This window comes from Jaculus jaculus, chromosome 2 (genome assembly GCF_020740685.1).
Source record: "Jaculus jaculus isolate mJacJac1 chromosome 2, mJacJac1.mat.Y.cur, whole genome shotgun sequence".
Lineage (NCBI taxonomy): Eukaryota > Metazoa > Chordata > Mammalia > Rodentia > Dipodidae > Jaculus > Jaculus jaculus.
Genome location: NC_059103.1, coordinates 164,030,972 through 164,050,547, shown reverse-complemented (window position 1 = coordinate 164,050,547; position 19,576 = coordinate 164,030,972). Strand labels below are relative to the sequence as shown.

General features: G+C 37.8%; 1 protein-coding gene across 3 annotated transcripts in view; it reads right to left on the bottom strand.

Annotated features, from left to right (window-relative positions):
• The window catches only part of Cibar1 (CBY1 interacting BAR domain containing 1), a 21,028-nt gene extending 1,452 nt beyond the window's left edge, over positions 1-19,576 (bottom strand). For 2 of the 3 annotated variants that reach the window (XM_045142731.1, XR_006635716.1), the window contains exons 1-9: positions 19,445-19,576; positions 18,876-19,110; positions 17,885-17,893; positions 16,645-16,713; positions 15,194-15,295; positions 11,818-11,823; positions 8,766-8,870; positions 5,242-5,355; positions 260-379 (exon numbers count right to left, since the gene is read on the bottom strand). In XM_045142731.1, the coding sequence (XP_044998666.1) occupies positions 260-379; positions 5,242-5,355; positions 8,766-8,870; positions 11,818-11,823; positions 15,194-15,295; positions 16,645-16,713; positions 17,885-17,893; positions 18,876-19,110; positions 19,445-19,470 (786 nt within the window). In that variant the 5' untranslated portion in view covers positions 19,471-19,576. The remainder of the gene's footprint in view (positions 1-259; positions 380-5,241; positions 5,356-8,765; positions 8,871-11,817; positions 11,824-15,193; positions 15,296-16,644; positions 16,714-17,884; positions 17,894-18,875; positions 19,111-19,444) is intronic. The other variant, XM_004657029.2, reaches the window with a different exon arrangement.

Genomic DNA, 19,576 nt, shown 5'->3' with positions numbered 1-19,576 from the left:
AATATCCCTGTTTGACTTTACCATCAGTGTTTTTCATGCTATACCAGACAGCAAATCTACATCATCATTCTGTCTTTTCCATCTCCACTCTCAAGTGTTTTAGAGAGGAATGTGTTACTGTAGCATAAAAAGTGTTGACTTTTCATCATTTTACAGAAAAGGAAATAGGCCCCCGCACAGTAAATTATGAAGTCATAACACTTTTAGTACTGAACAGTTCCAAAAGCAGCAGTTCAAATTCCAACACCTTTCAGCTCACCTGTCCTGTTCCAGATACACACTTAGTTGACAGTGGTCGCTGAAGTGGTGACTTTGAATTTGCTCTTACAATATCTAAACGAGATGAATAATTTGGTGGATACAGAGAATTTCGGAAAACCTATTGCAATGATAAAACAACATTATAAAGTAGATACTAAATGAAAATCTAATTGCGTAAGTTATGCTCTTAGTTAAGATTTTTTTAAAGCAACCTCTCATGGACCAAAATCCAAGTTATTGTAAATATAAGGGGTAAAGAACAAATATTCCAAAGGTAAGTGTAAATTCTTCTATTTGAAACATGCAGGTTGATGAGAGATGTTAAGCAGTGGTCATAAGAATCAGTCATTAAGTGCTTTTGTCAGGCTATTGCAAAAGGTTTGGGCTCAGTATACCAAACTGGTAGGGCAGCTGTAGCTCAAACGTTTAACTTTTTTTGCTTTGCCTAGCCACAACTCTCATCAGTTTAAATTCACTGAACTGCAGGACTGCTATGCACAAAGAATGTATCAGAGCCACTAAAACGTGGATACCAACCTCATTAGGATTTGGACTGCCATGACCTATCAGTTCTTTTGCTTGAGACAGTACTTTCAAATATTAGTCACACCTTGGAGAGTGGTTCTTATGAACCTGGTCCACCTTTCTTTTGAGATAAGTCTCATTAGTCTGGATTCACCAAGTAGGCTAGATTGGTTGGCCACTGAATCTCAGGGATTGTAATGCCTACACCAATATTATGCCCAATTTTTACATGGGAACAGGATCAGACTGAGACCCTCATGCTTGAGGATTTTCTGACAGTTATCTTGTCAGCCTAAATGATACCACTTTTAAACTTTTCTGTCTCCCTTCTTCTCCCTTATGTTTCCAACATACAGATGAATGGTCAAGATTATCAGATATGAGTTTCTTCACCTTTTCCCCTTCAAACCCTGTATTTCATTCTCTCCATTTTACTGTATGCTAGGCTGGCCTCTAAACTGGTGATCCTGCTACATGAGCTTCCAGAGTGCTAGGGAAAAAGGCATATGCCCCCATGCCCAGCTTTTCTTATTTTGATAGCATGTTATTCTAGAAAACAAGCATATGCTTGGTGTTTTAATTATCATTTCAAGGTTAAACTTTTAAAAAACTTTTAAATTATTTACTTCATTTTTAATTAATTAATTAATTAATTAATTATTTTGGCTTTTTCGAGGTAGGGTCTCACTCTGGTCCAGGCTGACCTGGAATTAACTCTGTAATCTCAGGGTGGCCTTGAACTCATGACAATCCTCCTACCTCTGCCTCCCAAGTGCTGGGATTAAAGGCGTGTGCCACCAAGCCCAGCTTATTTACTTCATTTTACAAGGATTGGGCTTTCCCATTCCACAAAAATTGCTCTTGCCAAATTACCAAAATCCTCATCTTTATTTTCCTTGACACCATCCTCCCATGCCACCACCCAACTATGCAACTTGTGTCAGCTGGCCCACTTCTTTTCATCTCCTGTAAAGCTTACATCTTAAATATGGCTAAGGGTTTGGGTCACCTTATGAAAAAGTTTCCTTGAAAGGTCATTTCAATGGCTGTCAGCTAATCAACCAATTCTCTTTGTACAGCCATATTCATATTCCCAACTACTTTGTCTTCTAGACCTACCCTATTCCAAGAGCGTGTTTGTTCTGAGATGATGGAAATGTTTGATATTCTGTTATGTCCAAAAGGTCCTTGGCCATATATGGCTACTAAGCACTTAAAATGTAGTTGCTATGGAGGAGGAACTGAACTTTTACTATATTTAAGTTTAAATAGGCATATATACCTAGTAGTTACTGTACTGGACAGTACAGGTCTAGACTCAGCTTTATAATGAAAGGTTTTATACCCAGTAACCTAAACTAGAACCTTGGGTTCTTCTTAAATGTGTAACCAAAGGTACTCCTATTTTGACTACATACCTCTTTTAAAAATATCTTACTCAAACTTAAGTTACTGAAGAACAACATATATTATTTCTACATTAAAAAAACTTTTTGTGGCTTTTGATATTGGAGTTAAATGCTCATTTGACCTTCAAAACCTAAGGCATTCAAACATATCTACCACTCTACTTCTAACCTACATATCTAACCTGCATGCAGCATATACATTATACTGTGGTTCTGTAATGCTGGTCCCTCAGCCCAAGATCCCAGAAGACTTACTCATCCTTAAGAGCCAAGTCAAATGTTATCTTTCCCTTATTTTCTAGTCATAGCTCCTATTGTTCTTATTCTAAAGGGTAGTTATTTCATGATTTTTGATTAAACATGTCTCTTTAACATTCCTTCTCTTTTTTGGTTTTTCAAGGTAGGGTCTTGTTCTAGCCCAGGCTGACCTGGAATTCACTGTGTAGTCTGATGTTGGCCTCAAACTCAGAGATCCTCCTGTCTTAGCCTCCTGAGTACTGGTACTAAAGATGTATGCCCCCACTCTTGGCACAGCTAGTCTTTTAAAAAATATTATTTATTTGTTTATTTATTTATTTGAGGGAGAGTGGAAGGGGAGAGAGAGAATACGAATGGGCATGCCAGTGCCTCCAGCCACTGCAAACAAATTCCAGACACATGCATCACTACCTGGCTTACATGGGACCTGGAGAAGTCCTTAGGCTTTATAGGCAAGTGCCTTAACCACCACTAGGCCATCTCTCCAGCTCACAACTAGACTTTTATTTTGGCAATACCTTCAAATTCTGTTAGTTAAATTCACTTTTGCCTGATGAATAATATGAACTTAGTATGTTCTAGAGAAAAGGATCAAAGTAAAAGATGTCTTCTCCACGCATTCTAAACCATACAGAAGTATAGAATATAAAAATAAAGGGTTAAAATACAGAAGGCAAGAATGGGGTTTTAGGGCAATTCGGAGATATTAATTAGGTTGACAAGTTAGGATCAGTGTTTTGCTTTGAAGCCAGAAGACATGAATACTGACACATCTAGTACAATAGCTGAATGACTCAATCAGTTGGGATTTGGAATAAATGTATTTTTTGCTTGAACATTCCTTTTCTTAAATGTTTCTAGCAAAGATAAAAATAAGTAAGGAACTAGACGATGATAAAGTACTACATATGAAAGTCTAAATCAACTAAATACTAAAATTAACCTTTTTGTGGCAAACCAATTGGTTTTACAAAGATTTATGTATTGGCAATTAATTTATTTTCCAACATGACCCAAGATCTAGAGGTAAATCTGAAGATTTGAATAGTCTCTGAAATGACTGCATAGAATAATTTTTGAAGGAGAAAATGGGCCTGAGAATTACTTTTCATGTCAACAACTAGGTAAGATGGCATGTAAAGCAACTGTAGTGCTTAACTTCAGAAAATTAGCTGCTATTGGAACAGGAGACTACCTTGAAGAAAAGCAAGTTTGTTTTATTTCCCTCTCTGCATATTTTCTTAAGAAACCTTGCATTTATAGGATGCTGTTCCTCTTGGGGCCTATAGGATGTAATTTAACTTCCCCTCGACCCACAATTCTTCCTAAACTAACTGCCTTCCTGCTATGTCACCATACTAGATGGCGTAACAATGATAGTTGAAAGCTCTAGTTCATTCAACAAGTGACTGTCCCTGTACTGGGCTAAATGTTTAAAGTTCATTCCTCTATTCGTAACATGTTTCTGGGCCTATACCTTCTGACTGAAAGTGTTTACTGGGTTTCTTCATCTCTCAAGCTTCTTTGAACTTCAAGATAATTTGGAACCCTCCATAACACACACAGTATACTCAAATTGTTTACATCATAAATTTTAAATAGCTGCAAAGAATCTTCTTTTCACTGTCTGACCTTCCTGGAAGATTTGATTTCCTGTTTTGACAACACAGACTGTTTCTCTAGAATCGTGCTTGCCATAACAGGTGTTGAATAAACAGTTGTTCATCAAACTTCTTAGGAAGTAAGCAATTTTTCTGTTAGTAGAAAGCTGAGGTGAAGAAGTTAGCTTGCTTATTATTCCACTAGAAAACAGGAGGATGACATTTCAAAAGCACATCACCACACAACTCTTCATAAGACCTGTAGAGTCCCTGGGTGTCTCCTCCCCAGATTATTAAGCTAATGAGGAGTGGTACAAGAAATAACAAAGGAAATAGTGTAAAAGATAGCTAGGGCTTCTGAAATGAGAAGGAAAATCTTAAGGGGTAAAAATCTTGGAAGAAGTTTGACATCAGGGCTGGAGGGTTGGCTTAGTGGTTAAAGCGTTTGCCTACAAAGCCAAAGGACCCAGGTTTGATTTCCCAAGACCCACGTTAGTTGAGCACACACATCTGGAGTTCATTTGCAGTGGCTGGAGGGCCTGGCATGCCCATTCACGTGCTTGCTCTCGCATGCTCTGTCAAATAAGTAAAAATAAAGTATTTTTTAAAAAGAAGTTTAACATCAGTTTAGGAATGGCCTATAAAGGGTATCAGAAAAAGGAAACTGAATATATTCAAGGGAACTCCAGTTTTGGTGGAAGGTAGGGGATTGCACCTGCCACTCTGTATTCTTGCAGGAAACAGTTTATGTAGAACTATGCTTCTGGTACTGTATACAGAGGATTAAGCATTGCACTAGTCTGGATTTGACTTCCACCTCTGCTACTTAACTAGCTATTCTCTGGGAAGTTTTGTGTTTCAGATTGCTCATCCATAGTACATTTAAAAGTTGGTGATCAGGGTAACATAGCTAAATACATAAATCTGCCTAATCTATGTAAACATTTGCCATTACTTTACAATTGATGAGAAAAGCTTGATCTTTTTTTAAAACCGTGAAATAAACCTTAAGAATTTGGAAGCAAGTAATCATCATTGTTAAAATATAGAGAAATCAACAAGAGTTAATCTATTGAAGATTGCACACAATATTATAAATTCAATGCATACAGCTATACAACTACAAACTAATGCCCTCTGGAAGATTTCCATACCAGAAGAGGAACTGAGCTTAGACATAGTCCTACCTCTAAATCTTCATCCTCATCAATCTTTTGTATATTTTGGTAGGCAGCAGTGTAGACCTCTAAAGCTTTGCCATGAAATAACATTTCAATTGTGATAAATTCTGAAAATATATTCTAGAAAACAAAGAATTACATTTAAAGTCACTTAAATGGTGTTATTTAGTAAGTTTATTTTATGAAAGGCCAATGTATGTTTTTCTACAACACAAAATATGAAATAGCTGTAAAGACTTTTTAAGAGCAAGACATTAAAATTTATACAAATCTTATATCAACATTCATTTCTGTCTTACTTCCCTTTGTACCTGGTAATTAGCAGATAGAGAAGATCTGACTAAAATGGATGTCACTATGTGCTCTAATACTATATGGTTAAAAGCTAGTATTTTAGTAACTTTAGAGTAAGAAAAGACTGTGTGTTTTTTTTGGTTTTTTTTTTTTTTTTTTGGTTTTTTGAGGTAGGGTCTCACTCTGGTCCAGGCTGACCTGGAATTAACTCTGTCATCTCAGGGTGGCCTCGAACTCATGGTGATCCTCCTACCTCTGCCTCCCAAGTGCTGGGATTAAAGGCGAGCGCCACCACGCCCGGCAAGACTGTGTTTTGAGGTGAGAGAACCATGCACAACAATAATCTATACTATGTGTAGGCCACAGAAGGCATAGTGTACTGGTTTAGCAGCACTATGGTTAGATACAACTTTGAATTTCACACTAGGCACCTCCTAACAGACAAGGATACCTTAGAGGTTGGATGGTTCTGACCAGGGTTGGCAATTACTTTCTTAGTTATTGGTTTCTCTCAGTTCCTAATCAAAAAGGATTTTAAAAAACTCACATAGGAATGTGAGACTATATAAGAACACACTCAGAGGATCAATAAAAGAGTGAGTCCTGAAATAAAAAATGTCAACTAATTTTCAGCAAGCTTGCAAAGGCAACTCATGGGGCAGTAGAACAAGTGTCGTCTCTAAATGGTAAGGTGACAGTTGGATATTCAAATACAAAAGAATGAAATGTAATGTTTAGCTTATACCATATAAAAATAAGTGGATCATAGACTAAATGTAAGAGTAAAGTTTATAAAACTACTGAAGCTGGAAGAAATCACCACCTCACATTTGGCAATGGACTGTTAGCTGTGGTGCTAGAGCACAACAAGGAAGAAAGGGCTGCATGGGCACTGAAAGCTGCAGCTTCATGTGGCACCATCAAGAAACTGACAACATGTATCTAGTACGGCACTTGTTTCCAAAATACATATAAAACTTACAGCCCTATAATAAAGACAACCCAATTGATTGAAAATAGGGATAAGTGATCTAAACAGCCCTTTCACCAAGGAAAATATATACAACCATAAGTATCACTGGGGAATGCAGGCTAATACTTTATACACACCATGTCTACAATCAAGACTACAGAGGATAGAGAGAGTTAAGAGTCCTTACATAAGGCAGGTGTGGTGGTGCACACCTTTAATCCCAGCACTCGGGAGGCACAGGTAGGAGGATTGCATGAGTTTGGGGCCACCCTGAGATTACATAATGAATTCCAGGTCAGCCTGAGCTAGAGTGAGACCCTACCTTGAAAAACAACAAACAAACAAACAAGAAAAGATACCTTACATAATGGCAGATGAAATGTACAATGATGCAACACTTCAGAACAGTCTATTCCTCAAATGGTTAAACAGTTACCATATAATCCATTTATTTCATTTCTAGGTATATATCCAAGAAATGAAAATATGTCTATATAAAAATTTGTGCATGAATGCTTAAATTAGCACTAATAGCCACAAAATGGAAACAATGTCCAATGACAGATGAATGGATCAACATGTAATATCCATACAATTAAAACAACGAAGTGTTGCTTGCTACAATAAGGTTAAGTCTTGCAAGCATGGTAAATGGAAAATACTGCACAACTGAGATTAAAAGCAATGATGTATACTTTGAACTACATCTGTTTATTTAAAAGTGAAGGGTCCTCCCCTTCTTATTTTTCCCTTGTAACTATTAGGGGACTTTTTCTTTTTGAGGGGCATGATACTGTAAACCAGAAGAGAAGCTTGGATACACTGCCATTTCCTAATTCAGAATATTCTCAGAACTCACCTCTTCCCCAGTTGTGTACTCAGTAATGGCCAGGGAATTCACAACATCTATAGAGAAAGTCAGCATGAAGGTGGAACACAATAGTGAACCCACAGATGAAGGTAACTTCTATATGTGAAAAAAAAAAATTGTAGGCCCAAGGAACATTGGTGGAGCAAAAGAAAAAAAATGGTATGACTCCATCACGCTTTGGTGGTGACAAAATCAGGTGTAACTACCTTCTCAATGCTCAGGTTAAAACCTACCTGGGCCTCTATGAGAGTATGACAGCAATTGTAGAATTCTAGAACTTGATAAAAGTTGTTTCAGGGCAGCCTGACTAGATTTTATTTTTGTTGTTTGTGTGTGTGTGTGTAGCTTTTACATACATGTGTGTGTACACACACACACATACACAGTTTGCTTTTATATGATTGTACACTGATTTGAGAGGCTGAATGAAGTTCTGAAACATTTTAAAACTATGGTTAAAAAAACAGGTCAATGCTATTTCATCGATTTAGAGATGAATTATAAATCAAGTAGCAGACAACATTTGACTGGTAACAAGCTAACAAAAATTTCTTTATAAAATTGCAAGAAACTTTGCAGTGCATCAAGAAGACATTCTTAAGTAAAGATTTTTAAGTATCTAAGATAGTTGTAGCAATCCTTTAGATTTTTTTTTTAAATCACCTACGAAGTACCCACTAAACACCTGCTGATTTTTATGATCTTGACAAGTCAAATCTGCTGGTGTCACAATTACTGTGATTTTTGAATAAACCACTTACTCATACAGAATGTAAATTTATATAGCTGGTTATTTTTGTATCTTTGAAAATAATGTAGCTATTACAAAGTTTTATGGTACAGATGTTAATGGTAGTGTACTAAAATGGAAGTGACAGACTTAAAAACTAAGTTACACCTCATATTTGATTGACATAATCTGATAATTATTTCATCTTTCTGCTTCATTTCTTTTTTGAAAAAAAGTCTGTGTATACACACACACACACGTTTCTTGCCACTGCAAATAGATGCCATATGTTCGAGCTACTTTTTGTGCCTGGCTTATATGGTTGGCTTGGGAATTGAACTCAGGCTGGCAGGCTTTGCAAGCAAGCACATTTAACTGCCATTTCTTAATATTGCCTCATATTCTGATTGCTATGAAAATTGATATATAATTTGTATAGTGTCTAAAATGGTTCCTGATACATAAAAGCATGTTCTTGTTAATTAAAAAAGTCTGGCCTCAGTTGGGAATATAGCCCCTTTATCACATTCATAAGCAAAATCTATTTTGAGCTGTAGCTTGCTTTTTTTTTTTTAACTACAGGCTAAAAAAAGATCAGTACATTCAATTTTTCATAAAAAGTAAAGTTAGAAAACATACTTTGAGTCTCAATAGTTAATTACCTTTATGTCTTTTATTTTCTGCTTTTCAAAATTGTCAATAGTTTCTTCCAGGTGACGAGTTGTTCGGGTAGCATCCATTGTAGCTCTTTGTAATTCAGTTTCTGCCTATAAAGTTACCCACCCCCCCCAAATGAAGATATAAAAAAAAAATCAAATCAGAATCTGCTGAGTTGAATCCATTGGTAAATGTTACCATTGCAGTATTGGATTTTTGGCATAAAGTCTGAATTGTTCAGCATATTTTCCTTATATAGTAGAGATCTATATAGGATATATTGACAAAAGAGCTTTATTAAGTGATGTGAGTCAACCTGAAAACAAATTCTCTTTCTATAGACCTTTTTGCCTGTCACCTGTGGATGATTTGCAAAACCATTTTCTGTTTCTCTCTACTTCAGTTTGGGCCATTTATCTTACATATCCTTTTCTTTGTTTCTCCTAACTCCCTTCTCACCCCAAAGGAACTGTGACTTACTAACAAATATTTCAGAGCTCTCATACTGTTTCAATCTGTAATATAGTTTATATCACAGAAATACTTAATGGATTAAGTGAAATAAATCTTTGGAAAGGACTGAGGAGAGAGCACATAGTAAAATCTATAGCTCTTAACAATTTCTACAACTGAGAATCTCACTTTTTTTAAGCATCACTAAAGTCCTTGAGAATGAAATCTTAACACTTGTTTAGTATTCTCAAAATGCATTAAATATTTTTCTTGTTTTTTATGGGGGGAGCAAGACTTCACTCACTAGCCCAGACTGGCCTTTAAGTCATGAGTCTCCTGCCTTTGCTTCCCCAGTGCTGCAATCATCTATGTCACACCCAGCTGCATTAAATATTTTCTTTTCTTTTCTTTTTTTTTGGTTTTCAAGGTAGGGTCTCACTCTAGCTCAGGCTGACCTGGAATTCACTATGGAGTCTCAGGGTGGCCTCGAACTCACAACAATCCTTCTACCTCTGCTTCCCAAGTGCTGGGATTAAAGGCATGCGCCACCACGCCCAGCATTGTTTTCAATTCTATAATCAAGTGGAGTAGAATATACACTACAGACATTTTAGCATGAGATTTGTACTTGTACATTTTCTTTTGCTGTAGTTTTGAAATTCAGTAGCCCAGGCTAGCCTTGAAATTTCTATGTAGCTGATGACCTTGAACTCCTGAATTCCTTTTCCTCCCAAGTGCTGGGATTGCAGGCAGTTACTACCACACCCCGCTTACTTGTAGAATTCTCTAAAGCTAGCATTACATTTTTATTTGGGTTTCTGATTACAAAAATGTATAAACCTTCAACTAATATATTAGGATGACAAGTTTTGTGTTTGCATGGGTATATGTGGTCTATAATGTATGTGGAGTTTTGTGTACACTCTTAAGGGATTTGTCCTCTCTACCCTGTCTGAGAGAGTCCACCTTGTTTTATTCTGCTGAGTATGGCAGCCTAGCTAATCTGTGAGCTTCTGGATTTTCTTGGCTCCACCTCCTGTTGATGTTGGCACTTTGGGTTTGAGTCCAGCTTCACATGGGTGCTAGAAAATTAAACAGGCTGGCAAGCTTGGGAGCAAGTGTCTTTAACCACTCATCCATCTCCCCATTCCCTAAATGGCAAGTTTTAACAGTGTTCTATTTTTTTAAAAAAATTTTCTTAATTTTATTTATTTGATAATGACAGACAGAGAAAGAGGCAGATAGGGAGAGGAGAGAGAGAGAATGGGTGCACCAGGGCCTCCAGCCACTGCAAACGAACTCCAGACGCTTGCGCCCTCATGTGCATCTGGCTAACGTGGGACCTGGGGAATCGAGCCTCGAACCGGGATCCTTAGGCTTCACAGGCAAGCGCTTAACCGCTAAGCCATCTCTCCAGCCCTTAACAGTGTTCTTTATACATGATAATGTTCTTTTACTATTTAAATCTCTATTGTAGTCAGTATCCTCACCACTAGCCACATATTGCTATTTAACTTGAATTCAAGCTAGATAAAATTGTAAAACCTGGAGCGGGGTGTGGTGGCACACTCGTTTAATCCCAGCACTCAGGCGGGAGGCAGAGGTAGGAGAATCTCCATGAATTCAAGGTCACCCTGAGACTACATAGTTCATTCCAAGTAAAAAAAGTAAAACCTGGCTTCCAAGTTGCCTTATTTGCATGTGAAGAATGCACCAGCCAAGTACAATGGCAGTAGTATTGCTAAGTATAATTTAACCGCATATTTTTTAAGCATATCTTTTTTTAGAATACCCCAAAATATTAAATATCTTTCTCATCTATTAACAGCCAAGTTAAAAGATATGCTTCAATTTTCATGTTAAATACTTTATAATAATGTTTTGCTCCTTACGCTAGAATTATATTTGCTCAGAAGTCTCATCTATCACTTAATCACAGAAAAAAATTGGCATTTTCCATTAACATTTTGAAACATGCAATATTTTAACATTTAGCCATTGTATTCTTTTTTGTAAATATGTACATGTGTTTTATTCATGTTCATAAATGGGTACATGTCTGTGTGGTATGAATCTTCATATATGGACACATACATAAATGTGTGTGTTTAGGCCAGAGGCTGATGTCGAGTGTCTGCCTCAACCACGCTCCACCTTATTTCTGAGACAGTCTCTTACTGTACTTGGAGATAGATCACTGATTCAGCTAGACTAGCTAGCTAGCCAGCAAGGCCCAATTGTTCTGTCTTTGCCTTTCCAGTGCTGGGATGACAGGCATGCAACACCACACTAGCATTTTTTTGTTTGTTTGTTTTTGTTTTCGAGGTAGGTTCTCACTCTAGCTCAGGCTGAGGAATTCACTCTATAGTCTCAGGGTGGCCTAGAACTCACAGTGATCATCCTACCTCTGCCTTCCCTCCCGAGTGCTGGGATTAAAGGCGTGAGCCACCACACCAAGCACACCTGGCGTTTTTTGTTTTTTTTTTACGTGGGTGCTACAGATCTAAACTCAGGTCTTAATGGGAAGGACTTTACCTACATAACCATATCCTTACTCCCCACGGTTTTTAAATAAGATCCACTTCATGACACACCATCACCTACCTGTGACTGAAATTTTTTGTAAAGGAAAATATATACTTCAAAAGGAACATTTTTGGCCTGGAGGGATGGCTTAGCAGTTAAGGTGTTTGCCTGCAAAGCCAAAGGACCCAGGTTTGATTCCCCAGGACCCACGTTTGCCAGATGCACAAGGGGGAGCATACATCTGGAGTTCCTTTGCAGTGGCTGAAGGCCCTGGCCCAGTCTCTCTCCCTCTTTCTCTGTCAAATTAATAAATAAATAAAAATAAAATATTAAGAAGAAACATTTCTAATAAAATTACATACTTCTATAGAATTATTCTTAGAATTAGCTTAACTACATAACTTCAATATACTAAGCACTTAAAAATATATTCATTTGTGGGATGGAGAGATGGCTTAGTGGTTAAGGGCTTGCCTGTGAGGCCTAAGGACCCCCATATGAGGCTTGATTCCCCAGGAACCACGTTAGCCAGATGCACAAGGGGGCGCATGCATCTGGAGTTTTTGCAGTGGCTGGAAGCCCTGGCGTGCCCATTCTTCCCGCCCCCCTCCCTCCTTCCCTCCTCCTCTCTGTTGCTCTCAAATTACTAAATAAACAAAAAAATTAATATATATATATATTCATTTGTATCTTTTGTATCTATATAAATTTACATATGGAGTATATTTAAAAGCCATAGAAACTTTCAACTTAATCATAACTAGTATTAAGAACATTTCTCTGTATTGTTGGGCTTGGGGAATTTTCTTTTAAAGACTCTTCACAGGAAATTTACGTGCCAAAAAGAGATCCTGTGAAGATTATGAAAAAGTAGCTGTTATTTACTGGATGTTTATTCATCTTCTGTTGAGAAGATTTAAGCAAATTAATTCTTAGTAATTCCTTATTGCATGAAACACACAGTTTTGTGACAATTTCATTATAATTCTTACCCCATTTACTAATGTTTTCATCTTTAATTTAAAAAAAAATTTATTTGTAGTACAGCAGAAAGACAGAGAGGGAAAATGGGCATGCCAGGGCCTCCAGCCTCTGCAAATGAACTCCAGATACATGTGTCACTGTACATCTGGCTTTATGTGAGTACTGGGAAACTGAACCGGGGTTGTTAGGTTTTGCAGGCAAGTGCCTTAACTATTGAGCCATCTCTCCAGCCCCTTATGTTTAAAATTTTTTTTGAAGTAGGGTCTCACTCTAGCTCAGGCTGACCTGGAATTCACTATGTAGTCTCAGGATGGCCTCGAACTCTCAGAGATCCTCCTATCTCTGTTTCTCAAGTGATGGGATTAAAGGCGTGTACCACCACACCCGGCCTCATCTTTAAATTTGAAAGTACATGTAGAGTTTGTTAACTTGGAATGTATGGGGAAGGAGAAGCCATAGCTGGACCCTTTATGTCTCACCCACTAGCAACTTACCCATCTCTGAAAGTCTCATACTTTTACCTGAGCACCAGAATTATCTGGTGCCCGGGCGTGGTGGCGCACGCCTTTAATCCCAGCAGTCGGGAGGCAGAGGTAGGAGGATCGCCGTGAGTTCAAGGCCACCCTGAGACTACAGAGTTAATTCCAGGTCAGCCTGGACCAGAGTGAGACCCTACCTCGAAAAACCAAAAAAAAAAAAAAAAAAAAAAAAAACAAAACAAAAAAGAATTATCTGGCGCCATAGAACCAGTCATAGAAAAGAATACACATTTGTATTATGTATAACATTCATGAAAAATTCTTAAAATTTTAAAATGCAAACGTTATTGCAATATTAAGACACAACTTTGTGAACAAGACTATCGTGTAACAATAAGGGAAGCCAAACTGTTATTTTCCAAACTGTTACAGAAAGCCTGTTCAAAGTCACTTGAAGCCTTGGTGTGAGCAGGTAGTACTCTATGATTATCTTTGTCAACCAGAAATACTTCATCATACATCTGAGTAGAAAGTGGGGTAGATTTTAAGAGCCTGTCTGGTAAAAATATAATTCTATGACTGAATATTCTTATGTTGTATACATTTATATGTAGATCATCCATTTTTCCTTGCTCAAATCCTCAAAATCTGTAATTGTAAATCAATTCACCTTTAGTGATAATAGCATCTGTTGTGTTTTCCCTATCCTGTAAGCCCACAGAACTGTTTCATGTATGCCCTAAGACTACATCCTCTATAACAATGCTCCTGATTCAAGTGCCAACTGCTGAAGGTTCCAGATGTTATATTTCTGCCTGTCTTCCCTTCCTCTTTCAAGAACAAAATGAATTTGATCTCTGGCTTAATCAGTGCTGACTCTCCCTTGTGTTTGCCCAGGAAATCTCTGTCAGTTGTGAATTTTTCAGCATCCTCTGATCCACATGACATACATGAAAACAGGATATAATTGCCAGCTTGAGGTCTGAAGCCTCACAAACTGTCTAGTAAATATATGTCCCTGTCTTCAATGGGCACTTCTGGCTCCACAACTTGCATGTTGGGTGTATGTCCCAAATAAGGACCATACAGTTTGTGTAGCCCCCAATCATTGCTCAAAGAATTCCCTCAGAAATGGAGATGTTCTGGAACCTCAAATGTCCCCAAAGAGCCACTCCTCATGTGGTTTCTAGATGAGCTGGGCAGTAACAACATTAGAAGGAGTATCATATAAATGTTGCTGGAATGATTTTGTTGTCATGCACAAAGCACATTTTCATTGTAGTAGTCACGCTTATCAGAACTACCTTGCTTCAGCAGACTCTCCTATTTGGAACTCTGTTCAGCTGCATATGTCAATTATACTCTTAAATCTCCTGAGGGTCTTTGGCTTAAAGTATAACTATGGTTTCATGTAATTTTTTTCCTGTTTTAGATGAAAGAAATTATTGGGTTTTTTTTCTTTCCTTTTCTCAAAGGTGGGGCAGAGAGGACATGGATGGAGCTATTAGCATTCACTGCAGAATTTTGATTTTATTCTATGGAAATAATCTGCATTTCTGAGTGTTTCTTTTTTTCTTGGTGAGAGTCTATCATGGAAAACTAAGATGACTGAGGTTGTATAAGCACTTTACAAGTAGTTAATTATTATAATGAGAATTCCTAAACATTAAAATTCTCCATATAGTTGGAATTAGAAATGTATGATTTATTTTTTTTTAATTTAGTTTGAGAGAGAGAAAATAGGTGTGCCAGGGCCTTCAGCCACTGTGAATGAACTCCATACACATTTAACCCCCTTGTGTGTATGTATGACATTGCATACTTGTGTCACTATGTCTGGCTTATATGGGACCTGGAGATTTGAACATGAGTTTTTAGGCTTAGCAGGCAAGCACCTTAACCATCTCTCCAGCCCAAAAGGTCTGATTTCTATACACATTTACTTTTGTACTGCATACCTTACATTTTTAAGACCAAATTTCAAAGGATACAATGACATGTCGATCAGATGGATTTCGTTGACGTGTTCTTTCTAACTGAGTTAACTGCTTGGCTTCTCGATTTCTTGCTACTAATGTTGCATTGAGGTCTTCCTGCAAATAAGAATTTTTGTTAATAAAAAACTTCTGCTGTACGCACACCATTAATCCCAGTTCTTGGGAGGCAGAGGTAGTAGGATCACTGTGAGTTCAAGGCCAGCCTGAGACTACATAGTGAATTCCAGACCAGCCTGGGCTAGAATGATACTTTACCTCAAAAAACCAAAAGACAATTACTTTAAGACTGAAGGAATACTTCTTATTTGATATAGACACCATTAAAGTTAAGAGTACCATAAAATCTGTGTGTAGAGGGGGGTGTGCACCTAAAAGCATGTGTGTTTCCTTAATATTCTCTCAAAATATGATACAATTTCAGTGTAAAAAACCAACATATATATGCATATATATATAGAGAGAGAAACTGTGGTGGTAGTTACATGGGTATATAAAAACTCACTTAAAATGAGAACTTGCCAGGCATAGTAGCACATGCCTTTTTATCCCAGCACTTGGGAAGCCGAGGGATGAGGATTACTGTGAGTTCAAGACCACTCTGAGACTACATAGTGAATTCCAGCTCAGCCTGGGCTACAGCGAGACACTACCTCAAAAAATAAAAAAAATTTTAAAAAAAGTGCCTGTAAGTTAAACTTGAATAAAGTTGATTTTAAAAATAGTATTTGACATGTTAAACATACAAATGCAGCTGGGCGTGGTAGCACACACCTTTAATCCCAGCACTCAGGAGACAGAGGTAGGAGGATCGCTGTGAATTCGAGGCCACCCTGAGACTCCATAGTGAATTCCAGGTCAGCCTGAGCTAGAGTGAGATCCTACCTCAAAAAACCAAAAAAAAAAAAAAAAATTACAAATGTCACATGATTTTAAATAAAATATAAACATATTCGTATAGTAAAACAATGATTGCCATGTCTGTAAATATTAAATATCTTAAAATCTTCATTGTTATGTCTTTTGCTACTATAGTATACCTAGTAAGCTCAAGAAAGAAATTCTTCATTATTTTCAAAAATCCAAGAATTAATCTTTCAAAGTATGTAAAAAGAATACAACTTGGTATTGGTAGCTAAAAAGAGCTAGAAAACTTTTTGGTAGAATATCTAATGGCTAAAAAAATGGATCCTCGGCTGGAGAGATGGCTTGGTGGTTAAGGTGCTTGCCTGTGAAGCCTAAGGACCCATGGTCTACTCTCTAGGTCCCACATAAGCTAGACACATAAGGAAATGCAAGCATGCAAGGTTACACAAGCATGCAAAGTCTCACATGCCCATAAGATGACACAAGCGTCTGGAGTTCAATTTCAGTGTTTATAGGTGCCAGCGCACCAATTCTCTCCCCCATTTCTCTATCTCATTTAAAAACAAAATGGATCTACTTACTCGTTTCATTTTTACAATGGTTCCATAAGCTTTCAAAGGTTCAATTACTTTGGCTTCAAGTCTTTCAACCTATTAAAAATTATTATAAAATACAACTGAAAAGAAACATGGAGACATCAAAATTTAAAAATAAATAAAACCTGTGCAGAATATCTGAATAATTACTGTCAAGATTAATATTTTTTTAAAATTCAGGTAAACATTGCACCATTTAAGGATAACCACCAGAAATTGCTAATATTCTGATTCTTAAACACATTACAAACTGTTAAGCTAGTCAGTCACAGTAAAAAGCAGAAAACATCTAGTATACAGTATGAGGCTTCTGAGGCACTCATCCATGCCACACATTTGTCTTCATAGTACTTCTTGAGCTTGTCAGTTTTAAGACATCTCAGGTTCTTAATACATTGTCACTGTGCTGTGCAGCAATGCTGGATCTTTAACAGTTACTGTCTCCTAATGGCTAACAGCCCAACTTTCCAGAAAAATTGAAGCTGAAAAAAAACCAGCATACTCAAAACACTGATCAAAACACAACTTTCAAAAGCAAATAAATAAATAAATAAATAAAATAAAAAATACACCAATAACAATAAAAAACGATTATCATTTTAGCTGCATTTTTTTCCATAAGAGCCATACCTAACTTATCAAAGTCTAGGGAACAAACTAGTGGTCTTAGTGTAGCCAATTTGACCAAGTGGAAAACTGATTATTTTTAAATCTAGAATTGAAGTTTCACCTTCACATTTCAATTTTTATCAAGTAATTTAAGGACTTCTTTTGCTAATCATACTAGTAAAGGTCATCAAAGAAACCTTTTTAATATATACAAGTACACATAAGAAAAATAACTGGGCTACTCAAACTTTTTCTGGGTAGATAACACAAATCATATTAGATCTTTAATTGTTTAGAACACATTTTATTACAGCTAGAAGCTTTTAAATGATACATGTTTATATATACATGTTTATATAATCAATTAGTATATTTCATTTCATATTGAGTTTCTGTAAGGAATGTTTTATTTTTAAATGATTTAGGGATATGAAAAAAATTAAGTTCCTAACAAGCATTTAAATATCCAGAATCCTAAAATCAAAACCATGAATTGTCATGATAGTCTATGCCATTTCTAATGCTCTATATACACTGATTATTCAGTGTAGAGATTATTTAAGCCTTTTTCTTTTTCCTTTTTTTGGGGGCAGGGGCTCTCCTTTTTGTTGCCTACCTTTTGCCACTGTTCATTAGCACCTCCACCATTTGGTAAGCAAGGAAAATAAAAGGAGAACAAATGTAAATCACTTTGCTATTTGGTAAATAGCATAAATTTTCTTCTAGAAAGGGGAAATTATTGGCTGAAATTGGACCTCAAACTTTCTGTGAATATAATTTTGAAACATGAAATCTCCAGTTATCATGAATAACTGGGAATTACTTGTTACTGAAAAAAGTGTATGACAAAGACTCAACATTTTCTCAAAAAGCTCCCAAAAGTGATTACTACTTAAAATTTTCTATGCATAACAACGATGGGTTCAAAGATTAATAGTCTCATTTTACTTCTTGGTAACTGAAATTTCTGTTATATGTTTTTATTTTTTTTAAACACTGACAGAAACACAAAAGCAATGGAGTTTGAACTTGGCAATTTCTGAGAACTGGTGTCCTGAGTTAGAAAATAAATATGTCTAAGTGCTTACAAAGAATTAAAGGCGGGGGGGGGGGGGAGGGAGTTGCCTACTAGAAGGCAACCAATTACTAGAGCAAGTCCTTTGTCATTCAGAGCGAAACACATACAGCTAACTTCACTTCCAAATATTCTGCTCCCTTATTCAGCTTTTTCACTAAAGAAGTATCAACAATGTCACCCACTTATTCATACATAATTCGTTCTTTCACACTGTCATTCTTTTAAATGTCCATATGAGCACATAAGACAGTCACACTTCTTTCCCATGGGTGCTGTATTTACTACTCTCTCTCTGTACCTGGGGACCCCTTCCCCAAAGTTGGCAAATAAAGTGAGGGAAATTCAAGACGTTAGACACCCTAAAGTTTGGTTTGCAAACGTTAAGGTTAATCAAATTCTTTCAGTAGATTCGGTATTACAGACATGAAAATGCGTTTATCACACTATAGTTAAGGTAGGTTATAACTGTAGTTCCTACATCCACTGGGCTCATTGCTAAGTATAATGCTGCTGTGACCTCACTTCATACCTCTGCTTGGCGATAATCCTGAAGTTTGGCAAATTCATCAGCAAAGTTTTTCAGACCCTGTTTTAAATTTGGGGTCTCCGTAGAGGCATACACGTTGATCTCATTCACCAGAAGGTCTGCTTTGTCTCTCAGTCTGGCCGTTTTCCGTACATAGGCAGCAAAGATTTGGCACAGCTCTCCAAAATGCTTCTCCACGTTTGTGACAGCATCCTGTAGTTGTCTGGTCTGAGCGTCTCTAGAGAAGAAAGGGGATACAAAGCGCCCCACATTCTCCTTCAAGAAGAGATGGCTTCCCTTACATTCCGGGCTTCCTGCAGCCTTGAAAACGCTTTTTGCGCCCCCTCCACACAGTCTCCGGGAGAGGCCAGCCCTCCCCAAGGACCCCGTCCCGGGCCTGGTCTCGCCACCCGGCCGCGCAGGCCCGCGAGGGAGCCCGCAGACCCGAGCCGGGCGCCCAGCGCCGCCGGCCCTCCGCACGCCCGCCCGGGTCGGAACCGCGCCGAGGCCCGCCCTCATCCACGCCAGCCCTCCCGTTTGGGGCCCCGGGCCCGCTAGGCCTCGGCAATTACCGGTTATCCAGGCTGCGCCTAAACATCTTCTCTCGCGCACCGCCGGGGACACTGGACAAGAGCCCAGCGACCACCAGGCCTCCCGGGCGCCAGCCGCCGCCGCCGCGAGCCTCAGAGCCCGCCGCACGCGTC